The sequence below is a fragment of the Durio zibethinus genome, chromosome 15 (assembly GCF_047325235.1).
Source record: "Durio zibethinus cultivar Kanyao isolate XHJ-2024 chromosome 15, ASM4732523v1, whole genome shotgun sequence".
NCBI lineage: Eukaryota > Viridiplantae > Streptophyta > Magnoliopsida > Malvales > Malvaceae > Durio > Durio zibethinus.
The window spans coordinates 18588346-18608120 of record NC_143176.1 but is presented as its reverse complement, the minus strand read 5'-3'; the positions used below and the strand labels follow the sequence as shown (position 1 = coordinate 18608120).

The 19775-nt window shown below is 32.0% G+C and overlaps 1 protein-coding gene and 1 long non-coding RNA gene across 5 annotated transcripts; both read right to left on the bottom strand.

Moving 5' to 3' along the window:
- Window positions 1-4201: 4201 nt before the first annotated feature.
- LOC111302029 (AT-hook motif nuclear-localized protein 28-like) lies at window positions 4202-5586 on the bottom strand. Its single transcript, XM_022897971.2, has one exon. The coding sequence runs from the start codon at window positions 5434-5436 to the stop codon at window positions 4522-4524; it is 915 nt and encodes a 304-aa protein (XP_022753706.2). The 5' UTR covers window positions 5437-5586; the 3' UTR covers window positions 4202-4521.
- Window positions 5587-10366: 4780 nt separating this feature from the next.
- Window positions 10367-12913, bottom strand: LOC111302027 (uncharacterized). Of its 4 annotated transcripts, none has more exons than XR_016327978.1 (8): window positions 12745-12911; window positions 12282-12338; window positions 11898-12189; window positions 11683-11775; window positions 11418-11484; window positions 11037-11117; window positions 10844-10890; window positions 10367-10710 (listed from the first exon to the last, which is right to left on the bottom strand). It is a non-coding gene; the product is annotated as an uncharacterized LOC111302027 (long non-coding RNA). The 4 variants fall into 4 exon arrangements; XR_016327979.1 differs by having other exon boundaries at window positions 11936-12189; window positions 12745-12909; XR_016327980.1 differs by having other exon boundaries at window positions 10844-10961; window positions 11683-12189; window positions 12745-12913.
- Between the last annotated feature and the right edge of the window lie 6862 nt (window positions 12914-19775).

Here is a 19775-nt window from a genome sequence, read left to right as displayed (position 1 = left end):
GCTTGCCATTAAAAACTAAATAGAGAAAGGCTTCTTCTTCTTCTTGAAAACCTCTTTTAAATTCTTAATGAGATTTTGTGTTTAACCTGTTGAAACACAAAGGTAAGAGCTCAATTTCAGCAATGATAGCAAAAAATTGGATACTTAAAACGGAAACCAGGTGAGTTCCAATCTTAAACATGCCTTTCTTCTGCTGGAGCCTTCTTAAAAAAATGGGGATTAAGATGTTGGTGATTTTGTTTCTATGGTTTGAAGATTTTTTATTACATTAGAAAAAATGGTTTCGGTTTAGTTGAAAAAAATAAAGAGCAAACTCACTTTTTTTAACTCTAAGATTAATTCAGGTTAATAATTATGTGTTTTTGCTTTTATATCAAAATCATGATTGACTAAAGTTGAAATCTTGTTTTGTGACTGAAAAATTTTGGGTGTTCATTGATATCTATATTTTCTACATTTTAACAGGAAAATGATGTGGTTTTAACTGGAAGAAGAGGCTTACTAAGATGAGGGAAGTAGCTTAGATTTCAAAGTATGGATCAGTAATATTCTTCTCTCTCTTTCCTTTCCCCTTGTTTCTACCCGATTGGGTTTTTTTTTTTTTTTAATTAAAAAAAATCGTTTTCAGTTTTTTTTTTTTAATTTTAAAAAATAATAAATGCCATGTGGTAGAAACTTGTATGCCATGTAAGTGCCATGTGTACATATCAATAACAGTTCCATATGTGATGTGGCATTTTTGAACACGTGTTATGCTTTAATCGGATTAATGGTCAAGTCAGCATTTGTTTTAATGGAGTTAAGTCGTGGGTTACACAGAAATAAAGTTTAATTATTTGATTAAATTTTTTTTAGATACCCCATAAAAAAAAATACAATAGTTTAGGGTTCAATTAAGTTATTATCCAAAAAAAATATATATATATAATTCAAACCAAACCAAAAGACTTTACAACATTAATCATATATAGTAACAAAAGAACGTGAGAAGAAACATCAGAGAAAAACAAAACCATATATAAACAAAAGTTGGGATTATAACGGTTCAAATTCAATGCAGGGTTTTTGGGTAGTATTATGAATGTTTAAAATTTAATTTAAATTTGAATTGATTTTATTTTGACATCAATCCGAATTAAATTTTAATTGATTCATCAATTTTAAAATTTTAATTTTTTATATATTATTTTAATAAACATTTTAATATATTTAAATAAATTTATATATAAAATAATTATTTTATTTTATAAAAAATTAAAATATATATAAAAATTAATAAAAAATATATAATTTGATTTGATTCTTTTTTTTTATTTTTTATTTTAATATGAAATTTAATTCGAATTTAATATATATTTAATATTTGAATTTTATTCTAATGAAAAAAAATGATTTGAACCGAATAAAATATTTTGATTTTAAATTTATTTTTTATTATTTTGATTCTTTTTCACCCCAACCGAGAATTGCCAAAAACAAAAAAAAAGACTTGGAGGGAGGCAAAGTGTTGAGGCTCGATCTTGAGAAGAAATGAAGAATAGAAAATAAGGTGACTGAGAGTAGCAAGTACTGAAGATGAGAAATGAAAATAAATGAAAAGTGACATCAGGTCCAAATGAAACGAGGGTGTTTTAGGTTTAGGACAACAACATGCATAAATATGAAACGGTGCATTTCAGCATGAGTAATTTTGATTAATTGTTTGATTAATTTATTTTTAAATTAAATTAATAAAAAATCAAAATTTTATTAAAATTACTTTTGATAAATCAAATTGATTTAATTTGATTAAATTTTAATTGACCGAATTAAATCAACTCAATAAATTAATTCAATTAAAATCAAATTATAAACATTACTAATCATATTCAATAGAGTTATATGCAGTAGAAGTCATAGCTAACAAAGAGCTAATGGTAAGTCTCCAATCCAAAACTTATTGTCCACGTTTTATGATGATTTGAATAATCAGAATAAAACATAAACTATATATTCTTAAAAGTTTATATGATACATACAAAGTCATTATTATCGTCTTTCTCTCTTTCAATTTTGGTTTATCATTTTCCATTTTCGTTTTGGGAATGAAAGTGGAGGGAAATATTTGACCTCGAACATGCATGAAATGTAACCCATTGGAGTTAAAGGCGTACCATGCATGAGAAACCAACGGGCACCAACAAGTCTCCTAAGTGTCCCCCACATACATACTCAAGCTAATCAAACTTGGTATCTTTCCCGGTACTAAAGACTTGAGTATGAGGCAGCCTTTGGCCATTGCATTGGAGAACGTCGCCCAACATATAGGCCCCCACTTTTCCTGCAGCCAGTAATATCCTGCGTACCTCTCTTTAAGTCTTGATGCTAAAACCCAACCGGCAAAGCAAAGACCCACTCTAAATGCTCGACCGATCTTATCAGGCTCAGGCGAAGTCTATTTCTTGCGAAAAAGTCACAAAGAAAAGTCACCATGAATAAAAACAGTATTCCAATTCCCAACGTATGGTTTTCCCAGTTTCTAATTTCTAACATTGGTTTCCTTTCACTTTCGCAAGCTGGCTAGCCTCGCCCTAGTGCGTGACAAAACATACGCTTTAAACGTATAAAATAAAAAAGTCAGGCAGGGAACTAGCAATATCCCGCTGGGATGATTTTGTGAAGTTTTTTAGATTTGACCAAAGGGAAGGTAAGTTCAAAGGTGGGTAAATTCAAGTCTAGTAAGCATGAGCAAGACTCCTTTTTTTTTTTCCATACACGTGAAAGTCAAAGGAGCTTTTATTTTTAGAGTTAGATTGCTCGTGAAATGGCTGACCAATATAGGACAGACACGTGTACAAACAGTCTTGTTTCTAACCTCGCGTGTGCCCACTTGCGCAAGCTTACTCAGTTCTCTGCAGTCACGCCCATGACAATGAGCGAGACAGACAGGCCCAGTGGATAGTCCAGGAATTTTCACCACAGTAATTTTCATCATTTTTATGAGTCAGGAAAAGTTACCTCTCCTCTATCTTTCTTCGCATTTCATGTGTACTGTAATGGACAAAGAAGAGGACGAAAAGGTAATAAATGGGGGAAGTGGATGGCAGAAAGTTTGAACTTACTGCTCTGTTTGTCACGTCTGAGAGCTATGTCTGTTCTGAGCATTTTGACTGGATTTTGGACTCTCTTCTGATTGATAAAGAAAGATTATCTTCCAAAACAAAGTAATTAAAAAAAACCCAAAATGTTTGTTGTTGCTAGTTTTTTCTTTTTTAATTTCTCTCTTCTTCTTTTTGATCCATCCGTCAATAATAGTCGGGGACTTTTTTTGGGGGGGGGGGGGGGGGGGGGCAAATGTTATGGATTAAGCAACAGCAACAGAAACAGCTAAAAAACCAAGCAAAACCCAAGTACTATTTCTTCTTACAAAAACTTAGAAATTTATCTAACATTAGATATATTCCCATATAAAAGTATCTAGACCAGACGCCTACTCCATTTGGGTGCATTGCATATATAAAAAAAAAGATACATGCTATAATATAATTTAAATATATGGGCCATCAGAATGTTATACCATATCCCATTGGATCTATTCCCGTATAACTGTATCTAGACCAAAAGCACGCAAAGGGACTGATATAGTACTGTATATATATATTATTAATTGTAAGAACATTCTAGGGTTGGTGTGGAGGGTGACAAAAAAAACCATTTTAAATGATTAGAACTACTCCTACCCCATATAGTGTTTTTTGATCATTGACCTCGGTTAAGACAAGCCAAATGAAAACAAAGATGATCAAGCATAAAAGCGTCTGATCTGCTAGCTCTACGAAAGGACAAGAAAGAAAGGATAGCTCAGTAATGAATTGAAAGCTACCAGAAACAGTATAGAGTCTAGCCTTTCATGATCGAAAGCGCTTTGGATAGATAGGCTGTTTCTTTCACTCTGGCTTATTATCTGAGAGCCCGCTTTGGAGATGTCAAAAAAAGGGACCTTCCCAAGGGAGGGGAGGATAGACCCTGACATTTCCATTGGTTCTGTAGCAGCACTAGACTTTGTGAACTAGAGACCGAAAGCCTGAAACTAAAGCCCCACCACCGCCACCGCCACCGCCACCGCCACCGTCCACGCCAGGCTTAACTTTCTTTGACAAAAATCCTGCAATCTTGTTCTTTGTGACCCATTAAAACAAAGCTTAAGACTTCAAACAATATATACTAGAAGAAATGCAAGCATAAAGGTGGAAGAGCAAGATCAAGATAGGAAACGGAAACAGTGATTTATGAGTCAATAAGCACAAGGATAATTAATAAAAACTACATATAAAATTATAAGGTAGGTATCTTTTAAATTTGCAAGTACAATGAGACAACCAACTCCAACTACAGATATTATATGCCAAGGGAAGATAAATGAATATCGCCGAAAAGCTCAAACACCCAAAACAGTTCCCATGAGATTAAGATGGTGTTGTAAACCCAAAAACAACCTAGCAAAGGTATTGATGGGATCTTCACATGTTATTCATCTTCTACTCAATAAGGACGTGAGGAAGAACCCCAAGGCATAACATCAGGAGAGATCTGGCAATTGAGCGGGGTGGGATTTGCTACGCCATAAACAGACATGGACATGCCAGTAGAAGAGCAAGGCTCGGCTGCACCACCACCACCACCACCAACGTTTCCATGAATAGAAGGCTTGGTTTCCTGATGGTGATCTTCGTTATCACCTTCAAACGGCAGCCTATGAAACGCAGGGGTTATAAAAGTAGCAGCCACCACAATCACCGGCGTAGCTGCCATTACTTTCCCTCCTACTATCCCTCCAAAAACTTGCCCTTGTGCCCCTGCAAGTGTTACACCAAAAGAACAAGAAAGAGAAGACAAGGAACAAGGCGATGGTGACGATGACGAAGATGATTGGGGTGTTTTGCTAGAAGAACATAAAGTACTAGAGCCAATGAACGAGCCAGAGAAAGAGAGTAGCCCAAAGGGTCCATGAAGAGAGAGTGCTGGCGCGTGAGAAACAGGATGGCGGAGCGTGACGTTTGATACAGAGCCAGTAGCACTGATAATACTAACGCTAACATGGTTTCTTCCAGCAAAGCTGATAATAGTATCGATAATATCACAACCAGCAGAGATCTCGAGAATCACTGGCTTCATAGCTGAGTCACTGTCTCTGGTTATAACAATTGGTGGTTTGGGCTTGTTTTTGGACCCTGGAGGTCTACCTCTAGGCTTCCTAGCAGTGCTCTCGCATGAAAAAGGAGTTCGGTGATGATGATCTAGGGTAATAATCTTGTTGCTAGGAGTTTTTGACTTGGAAGAACCACCGCCTCCGCCAGAGGCAGAGAATGTTGGGACACTTCGAGGGCTGTGCTCAGATGAGTCATCATCGGAGGTGGGGGCCTGAGAAAGAGAGATAGCTCCGCTATAATCCGCCATTGTGGGTATATCCGGAGGACTAGCATATGAGAGAGAAGTGGTGAGAGAGTAGAGAGTAACGCTTTTTTAGGGTTTTTATATACATGGCAAGTGGAGTTCAATTAGAGTTAGTAGGAACCTCGTCATATGTGGACCTAGAAATACAATGTAGGGGTCCACATGGACTACGGTCTACTTTGGTTTTTCTAGGAGAAGAGTGCTCAAGTCAACGATTGAATGAGAGACTCCGACGAGCAGAAATGCTTTCACCGCACTACACATCCCGTTGTGGTGGCGATCAATTACACCAAACTCTCTGTGAAGAAGAGATGCAATAAGAGAAAATATACTGCCCAAAACAACTCAAATGAAGATCTATTTGTGAGTCTCACATAAATAGGCTAAATAGGATTGTGACATGGAGTTAGATATCAAGCTATTATAGATGGACTCCGAGGGGCTGAATTTTTGGAGGCTTAATTTTTTTTTCAATTTTTTAACAAAATTATATATATTGTCCCCTATTTTCATTTCACTCTTTTTTATTTCGAATTTTGGGATTCATACGAAACAGTCAAAGAGTAAGAATTCGAAATTTAGACTTTAATCTTGGTAAGAAGGAATAATAATTATTAAATCATATTTATTTATTATTAATAAATATGTGACAATTAATAAAATTTACTTTTTTAATTTTTTAATTTAAAAAAAGCCTGTTCAGTTTTTCAAGTAAATGAGATACATACATGCATTTATTATTGAAAATTTTAAACTAATACCATTGCTGTATATTGCATTAAAATATACAAAAATGAAAAACGTAAATTCAATAGGCAATTTCTTTTTTTTTGTTCACTTAAATTGTAGTTATTGACTTTATGATAAGGAAATTGTTAACCAATATCACGGTTAAAGTGATATTTAAAAAAAATTACAATTGAAGTATCATTTTTTATTGAATTTAGTAAAAGCAGTATGTTAAAAGGTAAAATTCTTTTTAAAAATAATAATTCAATTAACTTTAACAAATACTTATATACATTCAGTCTCTTCTAGGGTTTTCTTTTTTAAAGCTGCAGTGAGAGTTTTATCTTGCCTTGGGTTTAAGTACAAGGTTTTGTCTCTCCTTGTTTTTTTGGAGCGAAGGGAATTTTTTTTTTCGATGTTCGAGTGTTAGGGTGGATCTTATTTGGTGTTTAGTCAGAAATTATTGCTTTACAGTGTATTTGAATTGAGGAAAAAGGAAAGAAAAAAAAAATAATGAAAACAAAAAATTTTTTTATTTAGATAAAATTTTAATTTAAAAAAAAAAGGTGAAAATTTAAATTTTTTTGTTTTTCTTGTAATTTTTATTTTTTTAATATTTAATTTTGGAAAAAAAGCTAAAAAAATTTGAAAAACTTTTTTTATAAAAAATTATTATATTCGTATTTTATTATAATATTAAATTTTATTATATAACTTATACTTTTTATAAAAATAATTTTTTATAAGTATTTTATATAATATTTTATAAGTTTTTAAGTTTTAATAATAAAACAAGTCAAATTATTGTTAGAATAAATTAAAAAATTAAATTAAATATAAAATTAAAAGTAAATCAATAATTAATTAATATATTTTATTATATTAAACATACTCAATTTTATTTTAAAAAATTTGTGTATACAAGTTAAATAATATAAAAATATATTTATATATTATATGTTACTTTATAAAAAAAAGTTATAATTGAAAAAATATTATAATAAATTTTTTTATTATTTATTCAAATAATAATTATTAATTTTTTTAATTAATTTTAACTATTCAAATAAAAGATACATGTACTATTTTTTAAAAAAAAAACTAACTTTTTTTTCTTTTTATTTCTATGGGCAAAGCTTTCCTTGAGGAAAGAGGGGAAGTTATGGTTGATAAAGCATTGACCGAATCCACTGAGATTGAAAGGAGACCCACCTCATAGGGAAGGTTATGTCCAGGAAAGGAATGAACCTAAAAGCCATGAAAATGGTCCTTCACAAAGTGTGGAAGTTAACAAAAGGGCTACAGATAATGGAAGTGGGGGAAAAACTCATTCTTTTTCATTTTGAGGAAATGTTGGAAAAGAATAGGTCCAAATGACACAACCTTTTACGTTTAACAAAGCATTAATTGTGCTCGGAGAGTTGGAAGGCTCGGTACCATCTAAATCCATTGACATGAGTAGGTGTCCTTTTTGGATCCAAGTTTTTGGGCTGCGGCTAAATATGATGAACAAAAAAGTGGGGGCGGTGATAGAAGAATTCATGGGCGACGTGAAAGAAGTGGATGCCGATGGGGATAATAATGTATGGGGCAAATATCAGAGAGTTTGGGTTAACTTAAATGTTAATATGCCCCTAAAAAGGGGTATAAGGATAGCAGTTATTGATAGAGGTAAAACATTAGTCATGTTTAGATATGAGAGGTTGCCAAATTTCTATTTTGTGTGTGGCAAGCTTGATCAATAGGAGACTAGTGTAATATCGCAATGATGATAAAAAGTGAAGTGGGGTCAACTTGAAGAGAGTAGGAACAATGGCCATAAGCAGAATCCACAAAGGTACGACCTGTTAGAATGTACGGACACTGTCTAAGTGATTGTAGCGAGAATGACCACTCTGGTTCAAAAAAAATGGCAAGTTCCATGGTCTTGACAAGATGACAATGGAGAAGGAAGATGGCAACTTGTTTGTAGGGGCTAGCCATGTACGGGCACTAGTGGAACACAAGGATGCAAGCGATAATGACGAGAGAATTCAACGGAAGGATAGGGATAAGAAGAAAATCTTAGCCGAAAATGAAGCAGATAAAGGCGTGTTGAAGTGTACTGTGGATTCAATGGGGGAAGCTAAAATCTTGAAGAAAGGAGTATTTGAATCAAATCTGTTGGAAGGAGAGAATTGGGGGGAAACTCATAAGAACCAAAATCTAAATGCTGGGCTTCTTGTTCAAACCCATGACAAAACAATCCATAGGCCGAAAGGGTATAAGTTGGGGGTGGGGCAACATGTAAAGAACTAAAGATGAATGGGCGAAATCGAAGGAGAAGTCCTAAGAGGTGGAAGCGGGTTGCAAGGGACATTGGGAAAAAGAATGTTTCAGAACAAAGAATCTGATGACAGTCGATTGGGAAAGAACAGGAAACGAAGTCTGCTTTGCTCTAGTTAGGATGGAGAGGATTCAGAGATGGGGGGAAGAAACAACATTGTATTCTGGAAGTGGACGGATATACTATCCCTAATGATACAGCGGTGATGGCTGGTAGGGAATACCAGCCCCAACAACAATGAATCTATTAGTTTGGAACTGTCAAGGGCTGGGGGCCCCTCGGGCAATTCATGAAGTGACCAAAATGGTTAGGAAACTTTGTCCCCTGGTGCTCTTCCTTATAAAAACAAATAGGAAAAGCAGCGAAATAGAGAGGTTAAAGGTTAGATGGGGTTTTGACAGTATCTTTAAGGTTGACAGTACTGGTAGGAGTGGGGCGTTGGTGTTGCTGTGGATGAATAATATAGATGTTCACTTGATGTCTTATTTAAGGTGGCATGCGGACATGAAAATACAGTTGGAAGGTGGTTGTCATCATTGGCGGCTCACTGGGTTTTATGAACATCCAGAGACACAAAAAAAAGGGAGTCGTGCGGTCTCTTACGGTGTTTTCATGAGACATTAGAACTACCATGGATGTGTGTAGGGGATTTTAACGAAGTGTTATCAGATGATGAGAAAGTAAGGGATTTGAAACTGTCTGCATGGTAGATCAAAGATTTAGAGGATGTTGTGGATGACTGTGACTTGAACCAGGTACCAGTCAGAGGTCCCAGTCAGAGGTCCTCTATTAACTTAGCAACGTGGGAATGGGAAGGATACCATGTATGAGAGGTTGGATCGCTGCCTTCCATCAACTTAATGGCTGAACCTTTTCCCTTTCTCGTAGGAGGACCACCTAGCAGTGATAACGTCAGACCATTTGCCTATTCTATTGTATATACAAGATAAACCAACTCCAAGTTACGGGGCTAAGAAAAGGTAGTTTAAATTTGAAAACATGTGGACTCAGCATGAGGAGTGCAAAGGTGTTATCAAGGAGTGGTGGGACACAGCCTGCTTCCCTGAGAGAAGTTATGGAACTTTTACGGAAGTGCAGCAGTAGATTGGGGACGAGGAATAGAGAGGTCTTCGGTCATGTCCAGAACCAGATCAATCACAAACAAGAGGAGTTGCGAGCTTTACTAATCGAAGAACAACTAAGGGAACAGTCGAAAAGGTTACGGGAATGCAAAGAAGAGTTGAGACATTTATTACAAAGAGAAGAAACCATGTGGAGACAAAGATCGAAGGAACTGTGGCCAGTGAGGGGTGATCAAAATACAAGTTTTTTCCATGGTACTGCTTCTAATAGAAGAAGAAATAACTTGATACCTAAGCTAAAAGATGATACAGGAATGTAGGCATCAGATGGGACTTGAGATAGAAAGGATCATTGTGGAGTATTTCCAGGGTATCTTTACTACTACTCAGCCACACGAACTAGGAAGCGTAGTAAGCTGTGTGGAGGCACGGGGTCACAGACGAAATGTGACTACCTTTTAAAAGTTGTTTGAATCAAATTTAATCTTACCATTTATAGAACAGGGATAAAAAACAAAGATACCCATCAACACATTTACCATAAAGAAGACAAAATAAGGCACGACAAAAACAGAGTATTCCTCAGATATTTCAAGTAGTTTTTCAGCTTCTACATTCAAATAATAATTTTAAATTAAAAAATATTAAATAGTTAAACCTCTGTGACAACGATGATGAAGCATTGAAGCAAACTCAAAACAACAACCAATCTCAATAATCCAAACCCACAAAAAACGAAGAGAGAAGAGAGAGCGAAAGATTAAAATTCAAACCTTTATAGCTAGCATAAAAGAGATTGAAAATCTAAAAGCTCTTATCTCATATACATTTATAGTATAGTTGAAGGGTGAGTACTGTCCTTAGTTGACAATATGATCTTGACACAAGTAACATTTTTATTATAAATATTTACTCGGTAGCATGAAAAATATCTCAAGTTTATAGATGCTTTATAAGGTAAGCATAAATCTAAAGCTTTGAGCCAAAAGGAAAAGAAAATGACAATAGCAGAAGATTACTTCTATTGGCTCTAAATGCAATATACTTTCCACAAGTGTAGAAGTCTTAAATGTCTGCACTCCAAATAGATTTTGATTGAAGCAAATCGCAGTGTTAATGAGGTAGCACCAGGCAGGTCAGCTGTAGTTAAAGGTAATACAAAAAATAGTCCAAGTTAGTTTTTTGACAGTGCATTTTCATATGTTTAAGCAGATGGTATGATTTACTTGTCAAGAAAAGTTATGCCAGAGAGAAGTATGAAATATGTAGCTACCTTGGTTAAAGCGATTATATCTGCCACATGAAGAGATGTGGAAGTAACTGCAAAAGTAAGCTCAATCATATTTTATTGAGGATGAATGTCTCCATCATTAGTTGATTTGAAGCCATCTCTATTCATATAAGATTAATCACCAAACACTTATAAGTTGCAAAAAATATCACACGAGGGAAAGAAAGGCTCTAACCATAGCCAAAGTAATCATATTCTTTCAACTGACACTATGTTGGTTTTCTCCCTCAGCATGGACTGATCTAGAGACTTCAGCCTACAAACCACAAAGTTGAACCTCAGCAAACTTTAAAAGAAAATGGAATTTGTTTGATTTACATTGTGGCTTCTAAAAACGAATATCAGTTATTTGAATACAAAAGTTTACCTTTTCAAAAAACTATTATGATCAACTGTATATTACATTTTAGCTATTTCCTCGTCGACAGTCATTTTTTTTTTTGCATCTACATTTTGAATAATTTTTTTTAAAAAAAAAGCAGAATTAACAACCAAACGGAGGCTGCCTAAAAGGAGCAAAAGAAATAATAATGTACGTGAAATAGCCAAAACAGACCTCTCCTTCCTATACAAAATATATTCCTCTCCAACTTCACCTTCACGAATGACATAATCTCCTTTCTCTGCAACGTAAATCATTTCAAGCAAATCCAATAAATGAATAAAATTTAGTAATCTTCAAAGTAGTTTAGTCTAAATAGATCAGAGATTCTGTTTGGTTGCATGTAAAGAAATGAAAGAAAAATAAACGTAAAACAAACAGAAAATCAAATCGTGAACATTTCTTTTAACTGAATTTAGATCAGAATTTGAAAAATTACCATAGTGCTTAAAATTTATGTCTTCAGCCATTCTCCTAAACAAAGAACTTGGTAATCTCTACAACAATGGAATGTTGCCCAAAAACTCGACCACTGCAAAAATTAAAAAACAACAAAAAAATTTCACACTTGGAGAAACTTAGTGCATTATTAGAGATTAAATCTTCTGCGAAAATATTTTCTTGCAGTATCTCATTGTCCAAACAGAGGAATACCAGAAATTAAAGGTAGAGACAAAAACAAAAATATTCACTTGTTTCGTTGTTCTTATTTAACTTCCTTATTATCTTTCCCTTTCTCTTTCTCCTCCCCCTTTCTCTTTTTTAATATTTTCGATTGTTAGGTGCTGAAACTTCTGCTTTGTTTTTCAATCTTTCTCGTCTTGCAGCGTCTCTAGAAGCTTCTCCTCTTGCCTAAATTTACCCCTTAATTGTTTTTTAAGACATCATTGATGTGTATTATAATTGCAGTCTGGGGACTGCTTCTTGATGCGTCCATATCATTTCCCTACATACAAACCATGTGCCATGTACTAACATCAGTAGCAGCAAAACCAATAACATTCAAAAGAAGACAGTTTTTTGGTGCTGCATACATACCATTCAATCCAGCAAGCGATTGTTGCTATCCACCTCCTCATGTATATCGTCGGACAACTATTGAAATGACATGTATCAGAATATGCTTGCATTACATTTATGCTTGCATTACATGTATCAGAAGTTTCAGAAGTTTGAAGCCATATTATACATACATACATACATATATATATATATATATATATATATATATTCGGAGTGTGTGTTACTAGTTACACAACCTTGTAGCAAAAACATATCTTGATTTCATAGAACATGTCACTGTATTTGGATTGAAGCTTAAAATCTACCCAAAACATGAAAAAACCTTAGCACCTGAGCAAAGCAAACAATCGAGACTGTGGATTGGAGTATTAGAGTTGTATAGTGCATACATGAGATTCGCAATTTTAATTAATAGGATTCACAAATTAAATGACATTGGAAAGATGATGCGACTTCAACACAAATCCGTAGTCATTACCTTAACCATGGAAGTCTCAACTGTGAATTTGATTGCATTAGCTGCAGCACAAGATCTTAGATAATACATCCATGTCTTCAAACCCTATATTTGTAATCAGGGACATGAATAGAAACCGTGAATCAGTAAATTATTATGCAACCACTGCCCACTGGCATTTACATTTGTTTAATCACAATAAAGACCCATGTTTTAATACCTCAGACCAAGCATAGAAGTGAATCAACTTATTAAAACTATTTAGAATGATATTTTAGATTCAATTCTACAAAAGTAATTATCTTTTATATTGGCTAATATTAGCTTGTTTTCATTCTAATTATGGCAAGTTGACTTAATGTTTGATATCTAATTTCTACGTTATTCACGTAAATTATATTTTCTAAATAATTAAAACTATTTAAAATGATTCAGTATCATTTTAATTATCTACTAACTAGAGTAGTAAATTTTTTCTTCTCATTTTAATTATCTACGACTATATTGAAAGTAGTAAATAGTTTAAATAATCTTAAAAGAATTCTACAGAAAGGAGAAACTTAAAGATTATATATTTTATTTAGAAAATGGAATCTAAAGAGTAAAGTTTAATAAAAATTTATATAAATACTTCAGTTCTCAAAATGGAAAATGAAAATTTTCATAGAATGAGAAAAGTGATATTAATGCGAAATTAAATTTCGACTTTTTCTTAAGATATAGAAAGAAGACAAAACCCTAAGTTTGACTAATTAAAGCTTTCGTTGCATCAAATATAAAAGGGGAAAAACAAAAGAAAAACAAAAATGCAACCTTAAATCCTAAATCAAATCAAATATGAAAGGGAGAAACTAGTACAAAAATAAATTATGCATATACTCTGAAGGAATAAGATGAATAAAATAAAAATCAAGTTGGGTTTGAAAGATTTCACCATAAAATCTTGAATGATATCTTGACATCATAAAACGATCGTAAATTGTGAAAGTTCATTTCGATTTGCTTAATCTCCAGCGTGAGTATAATTATTGTTAGTCTTTTTTTTATTGTAGGTAATGGGTATTTGGTAGAGATTGAATTAGGTGTTTAGATTTTGATAGAATTTTAGTAAGGTTTGGATGAATTTTGATAGAGAAGTTTGTTGCCTTCTTCCTTGCTTCGCCATCTCCGCCTGCTCCCTTTTATTTTTATACGTTTCTATTTTCCATTATAACTCTCAATTTTTTTTTAATGTTATTCGAGTAGCTGCCACCTTTGAAGCATATGGGGACAACTTTTATATAATAATTGTAATAATAATAATAATTGTATTGATTCTCTAGATATGTTTAGTTAGGCTAAATTAAAAAAAAAAAAAAAGAAAAGAAAAGAAAATTTCCAACTTTTTTGTGAGAAAAGAAATTTTTATTAAAACAAAAAAAATAAAATGATGAAATAGATGAAATTAACTATTATTTTTTAAAAAATTACAAGTACAAAATAAATTATAATCATAATTAAGTATATCAATATAAAAGAAATCACTGAATAATTAATCAATAAATTAATATATTATTGGACAAATTTAATTTAAAATTAAACTAAATCCACATACAATAAAACTTAAATTTAAGACCTCAAATTTTTAAAGCATTTTCTTTACCACTAAATAAATGCTTCGTTGATAACTACTTTAAAGATCATGAAATACGGAAAACTCATCACATGAATGCTTAAAATTAATACAATATTAATCAATTCAATAAGTTCTTTCATTACAATATTCAAGTCACCATATTTGGATTGTGTTCAATTTTAAATTGGATTTTATTCAAATTACATGCTAAATCAATATAGTAGATTTGTTTCGTTTATTTCATTTATTTCTAAACTGAATTATATTAATAATGTTATATCTCAAAATCCATTTGGTTTTCTAGAAATATTAAAATGTGTTTTATCATTCATGAGAAATAAATATTATAAAATCTTTATTTGTTATTTATATGCAATTTGTGAATAATTGGACAATCCAAATGTCAAATAAAAAAAACCAATTAAAATTGTAGAAAAAAAAACTTTTTTAAAATATTATTTTAAAAAAATTTATTTAATACACTATTATCACTAAATTTAAAAGAAACAAGGATTGTTTTTAAGATATTATCTTCAATTTTATAATTCACCTTTTATCTACATAACTTTACTACACTTGACCTCTGCCTTCCACTGATGAATTGCATGCAACCATAAAAAGAAAAAGAAAAACTAGATTAATCTTTCAGTAACAGCATTTTTTATTATATTTGATGATAAGCATTTGTTTTTATATATTTGAAGATATTAAAATTAAATTTTAATTATTAAAAATAAAATTTTAATACTCTAGCAATACACAAGGTTAATCTCATGGCCAATAGTATTTCTAAGATATGTGAAAATCAAATCCATTTAATTAATTTATTTATAAATTTCACGAATCCACACTCTTGAGATGAAAACTCATTACAATGAATTTTATTTTAGATGAGAGTTGTTTTTTTATTCCAAACATATCAAGTCATGAAATCGAAATGCTAATATCTTCTGGAATTTAAGGAGTATTTCCAAACACACTTAGTCAAATAAAAATTGATTGGAAATGCTCTACAACGTCTCAAAAAATAAAATGGGGAATATAATTTATTAACCAATAAAATTTTCCCATGACCAATTCCCAAACATAAGGATCTTACCATCCTAAATAAATAAATATATATTTATTGGAAGTAACAAATTTAGAACAAAATGCACAATATTGCTCGTTTGGTTGATATTTTCTCACGCTGCTCAATCCCCTGTATCTTTTTAATAGTCCTTCTATTAAAGAGTATATTTGGAATAAAAATCTGCCATAGTTCTTTTGCTTTTTTTTTTTTTTTTCTAAGACAGAAAATCCGCCATAGTTGTAAATAGAGTGAGAAAGTGACAGAAAACTATGGCAAATTTTCAACCTAGGCATCACTTCTCGCAACATAAATCAAACACCAAGAGAAAACAGATCAAAGAAAAAAAAGAACCAAAACCTTGAAACAGGGGAGCAACATTAAAGGTCATAAGGATAATTAAGCTTTAACATAGCTGCAAAAATATATAAATACTATTTGTTTTTGCTTTGGTCTTCAGCTTTCAAGAAGGTTTGGTGCTTGCAGAAGGCTTCTTTTCAGGACCCTGGGAACGGTTTCCCGAAGAGTCTTGATGATGATGATGATGGATAGTTGTGGATGGATTTGCAGACCTGCCAGTGCTTGAACCATTAGAGCCATAATGACCGCCATAAGGACTAGCAGTTGCTCGGGCTGAGTCAGTGAATTTGGGTGGCTACTCGTCCGCTTCCAATGTTAGCTCGGGTGGGAGGACTCGAGAGGCTTGGCGTCTGTGGCGAGACATTAGTGTGTTTGTCTTTTGTGCTCGGATGCTGGCTGCTTTGAGGTAGTTTTGAGGACAGTATTACATTACTTTTGAGTAAGAAACGGGAAGAGAGTTGTAAGTTTTAAGTTAGTCCACGGTGGAGCTTTTGAGTCACGACAGACCCCCAACAATTGTGATTGGAATGTCACCATACATCTGTTCCCAATGTTCGTTTCTATAAGATATTTTTATTCTTGATTGCTTCAATTTTTACTTAGTCTAACAGATTTGGAAATGTTAGGATAATCGATTATGACCATTCACCAATTCTAATATTTGATTAAATTTAAATTAGAATTTGAAACAAAGTATGAACTGGTTATTTATGATATATAAAAGAAAATAAAAAAATTTTTGGCCATCAAATTGCACATTAGATTTAACTTGGTTTAGCTTATGATTACTCGATGTTTACAAGGAGCAAAGAAGGTAAACCCTTTGGCCTAATCGATAAGATGTAACCCTTCAGGTTTTGTTTCACTAATTTCCTTACTTTCAAAGCTTGCTCATCAAATATGTATGCAAGAACTTAGTATAATTTTAACTTGTCGGCTAATTTCAGTGTTTTGGCTTCATCAATTACCAATCGTCGTGTTTTCACATTTTCAGATCCTTACAATATTGCTGAACTCAGAAGCATACTTTATTAGGAGCATGGACCCTAGACCTAAGGCCTAAGACATAAGACATGCAAAGAGACAAAAACCCCAACTTAAATCAGACATAAAACTTTACACTTCAACTCAAGACCAAACATGCTCTTCATAAATAAAACGTGAAAAAGCATGACAAGTAACTGAAACAATAAGGTGAAAAAACAGCTATGAACTCTCTGCCCGATGGATCAAATCTTTTTTATACTTTAATAACATATTTATGATTTTTTTTCTTTCAAAAGAGCTAGTAATCAAGATATATGAGAAGAGATTACAAGTATCAAAATGCTGAGGTTTGTCTTGAATTTTTTAATTTTATATTGAGTGAAGTTATAAAAGTTGAGGGTTTATCTCATATCATATTTAGAAAAGTTATAAAGATTTCATCCTTATAAATAAAATATTTTAGTTTTAGTTTGATAACCTTAAATAGTTAGATCCTAAAAGAATAGTTAAGTGAGTGGACTATTAAAATGATGTAATTGAGTTTTGGGTTAAGTTTTAAGTAATGAGTTTTTTAGTGACTTTTTTCATTTCAAAAGTCTCATAGTTGTAAAGATTTATTTATTAGTGTCATAACATATAGATCTGTAAATCTATAACTAGATTTAACAAAAAGAGTCGCTATCAATCTTTTTTAACTAGGTGTGATTGACCATCTAATGAATATATCCTCTTAAGAAACTTCTAAGCTTAACTAAAGGTCCTTAAAAAAATAAGTTCGGATCTACTAACCAAAATAAGGTTCGAGAATTCGATTACATGTGAGAAATGTTATAGCATTCCTACATGCCCATCCAAATGATGGTACCATTTTATTTTAAATTTATCATAGGGTCTTGATTCTAATGGTTTCAAATTTTTATGTTAAATATTGAAAATAATTCTTAAGATTCTTCCATCAATCTGATAAAATTTTTAAAAATATTTTCTTATCTCAAGAGTATTCGAGAATTCTATTTGTTTTCTTAAAGAGGCTCCGCCGTCAAAAAAATGTTTAATTATCTTTTATTTTTTATTAAAAATATATCTAATTATTCCACAATTTAGACCAAATTAGAAATTTCTTTTATTTCTCTTCTTTTTTTTTCATTGAAAAGAAAATAATATGACAATTATTTTTATTGAAATTTCATCTAAATTATTCCACAATTTGAGACAAATTTAGAGAAAAATTTTCACCTAAAGATTTCTTAGAAATTTACCAATTGAAATTTTTAAGAATCTCATCATTGGGTAATTAGTATTTTTCCAAATTTTTTATTTAAATTTTTTTTATTTTTTTGTTTTTTTATTATTGAGAATAAACATTAATTATTGTTGTTGAAACTTTATCTAAATTATTTCACTATTTGGGATAAATTTAAAAAAAATTTCTCACCTAGAAATTTTATAAAAATTTAATAGAAATTTACCATTTAAAATTTTTCAAAATTCATAATTGGATAATTATTATTTATTCTCAATAAATTTATTTTTATTTTTTTATTTTTTTTATTCTTTTTCTAAATTTAATCATGCAAAAAAATGCTCCTAAAAATAAACAAACACACAAATAAATAATAAATAAATAAAATACCAAAAAAAATAAAAAAAATGAAACGGCTCGGTTGGAGTGTTCGGCGCTGCTCGACCCCAACCATAAAAAATGGCTCAAGGGGATATGGCTCAACTCGGCTACTGCGAAACAGTTGGTACGCGGGTCAAAAACGCGTAGATCCTGGGTCTTCTTAAAGTGAAAACAACATCATTTTGGTAAAGCTATAAAAGCTTGAATTCTGATTTTTCTCTCAGATTTCTCTTTCCCCTTCTCTCTCTTTCCCCTTTTTTCTCTCATTCTCTCTCTAAAAATCAAATAACTTCGATTGAATCTTCATCAAATTTTAGAAAAAGTTACCAGAATCTGGGTTGGTTTGTCAGAAGTTCATAAGCAAATTCAAGCTTGCTGGAATCTTCAATCGGATTCGGGGATATTTTTCAAAAAATTCAATCAACGTCGAAAAAGTCACCAAAAAATTCAATCGACATTGAAAAATTTTGTCGAAAAATTTTCACTCAGATTTCTCCTTCCCCCTTTCTTTTTTTCTTTTTTTTTTCTCTTTCTCTCTCTAAAAATCGAAGAACTCCAATTGAATCTTCATTAGATTCTAGAAAATGTTACCAAAATCTGGGTTGGTTTGTTAGAAGTTTGTCAAAAAATTCAAGCTTGCTGGAATCTTCAATTGGATTCTGGGATACTTGCCGAAAAATTCAACCGACGCTAAAAAATTCACTGAAAAATTCAACTGAAGTCAAAAAATTTTGTCGAAATCTAAAATTTCCAGAAAAATTTCTAGAAAAATCTTTTTTTTATCCAAACAATTTTTTTACAAATTTTTGAATACCTTTGTGAGTGTTTCTTTACTCTGATTTCTGTATTCTGCCTTCTGTGTGTTTTTTGCCTAATCTGTTGCTATGTTTCTGTTTATCTGATCTTTCTTTGTGATCTGTGTGATCAATGTGCATATTTATAGGGCCAAAACTCAGAAAAGTTTTGGTTTGATTATGAGTCCATAGTTGACAAGATTTCAATATTATCACCCAACATTGATTTGTCCTATTACAAATTAGATTAGTTTATAACTTTTCCACCGACAGAAATTATTTTTTCTATTTTTTATTTTTTCTTATTATCCTAACCCCTGAATACCTAAAGATAAATAAACTAAAAATGAAAAGAAAAAACACATAGATAAGCATCAAAATAAAAAAAAAACATAAAATAAAATAAAATAAAATCTAAAAAAACTAAAAATAAGCAATTGGGCCCTAACTATTTGAACCTTATTGATTCGGGCCCGATGGGCTTAGACCCAGACCTTGTTGAACTAGACCCAATGGGCTTAGGTTTGGACTAATTAAGGTGTCTATAACTGCCCCTTTTTATGCATTTTTTGTGCAACAGAAATTGTGCAAAGACTTAAACAC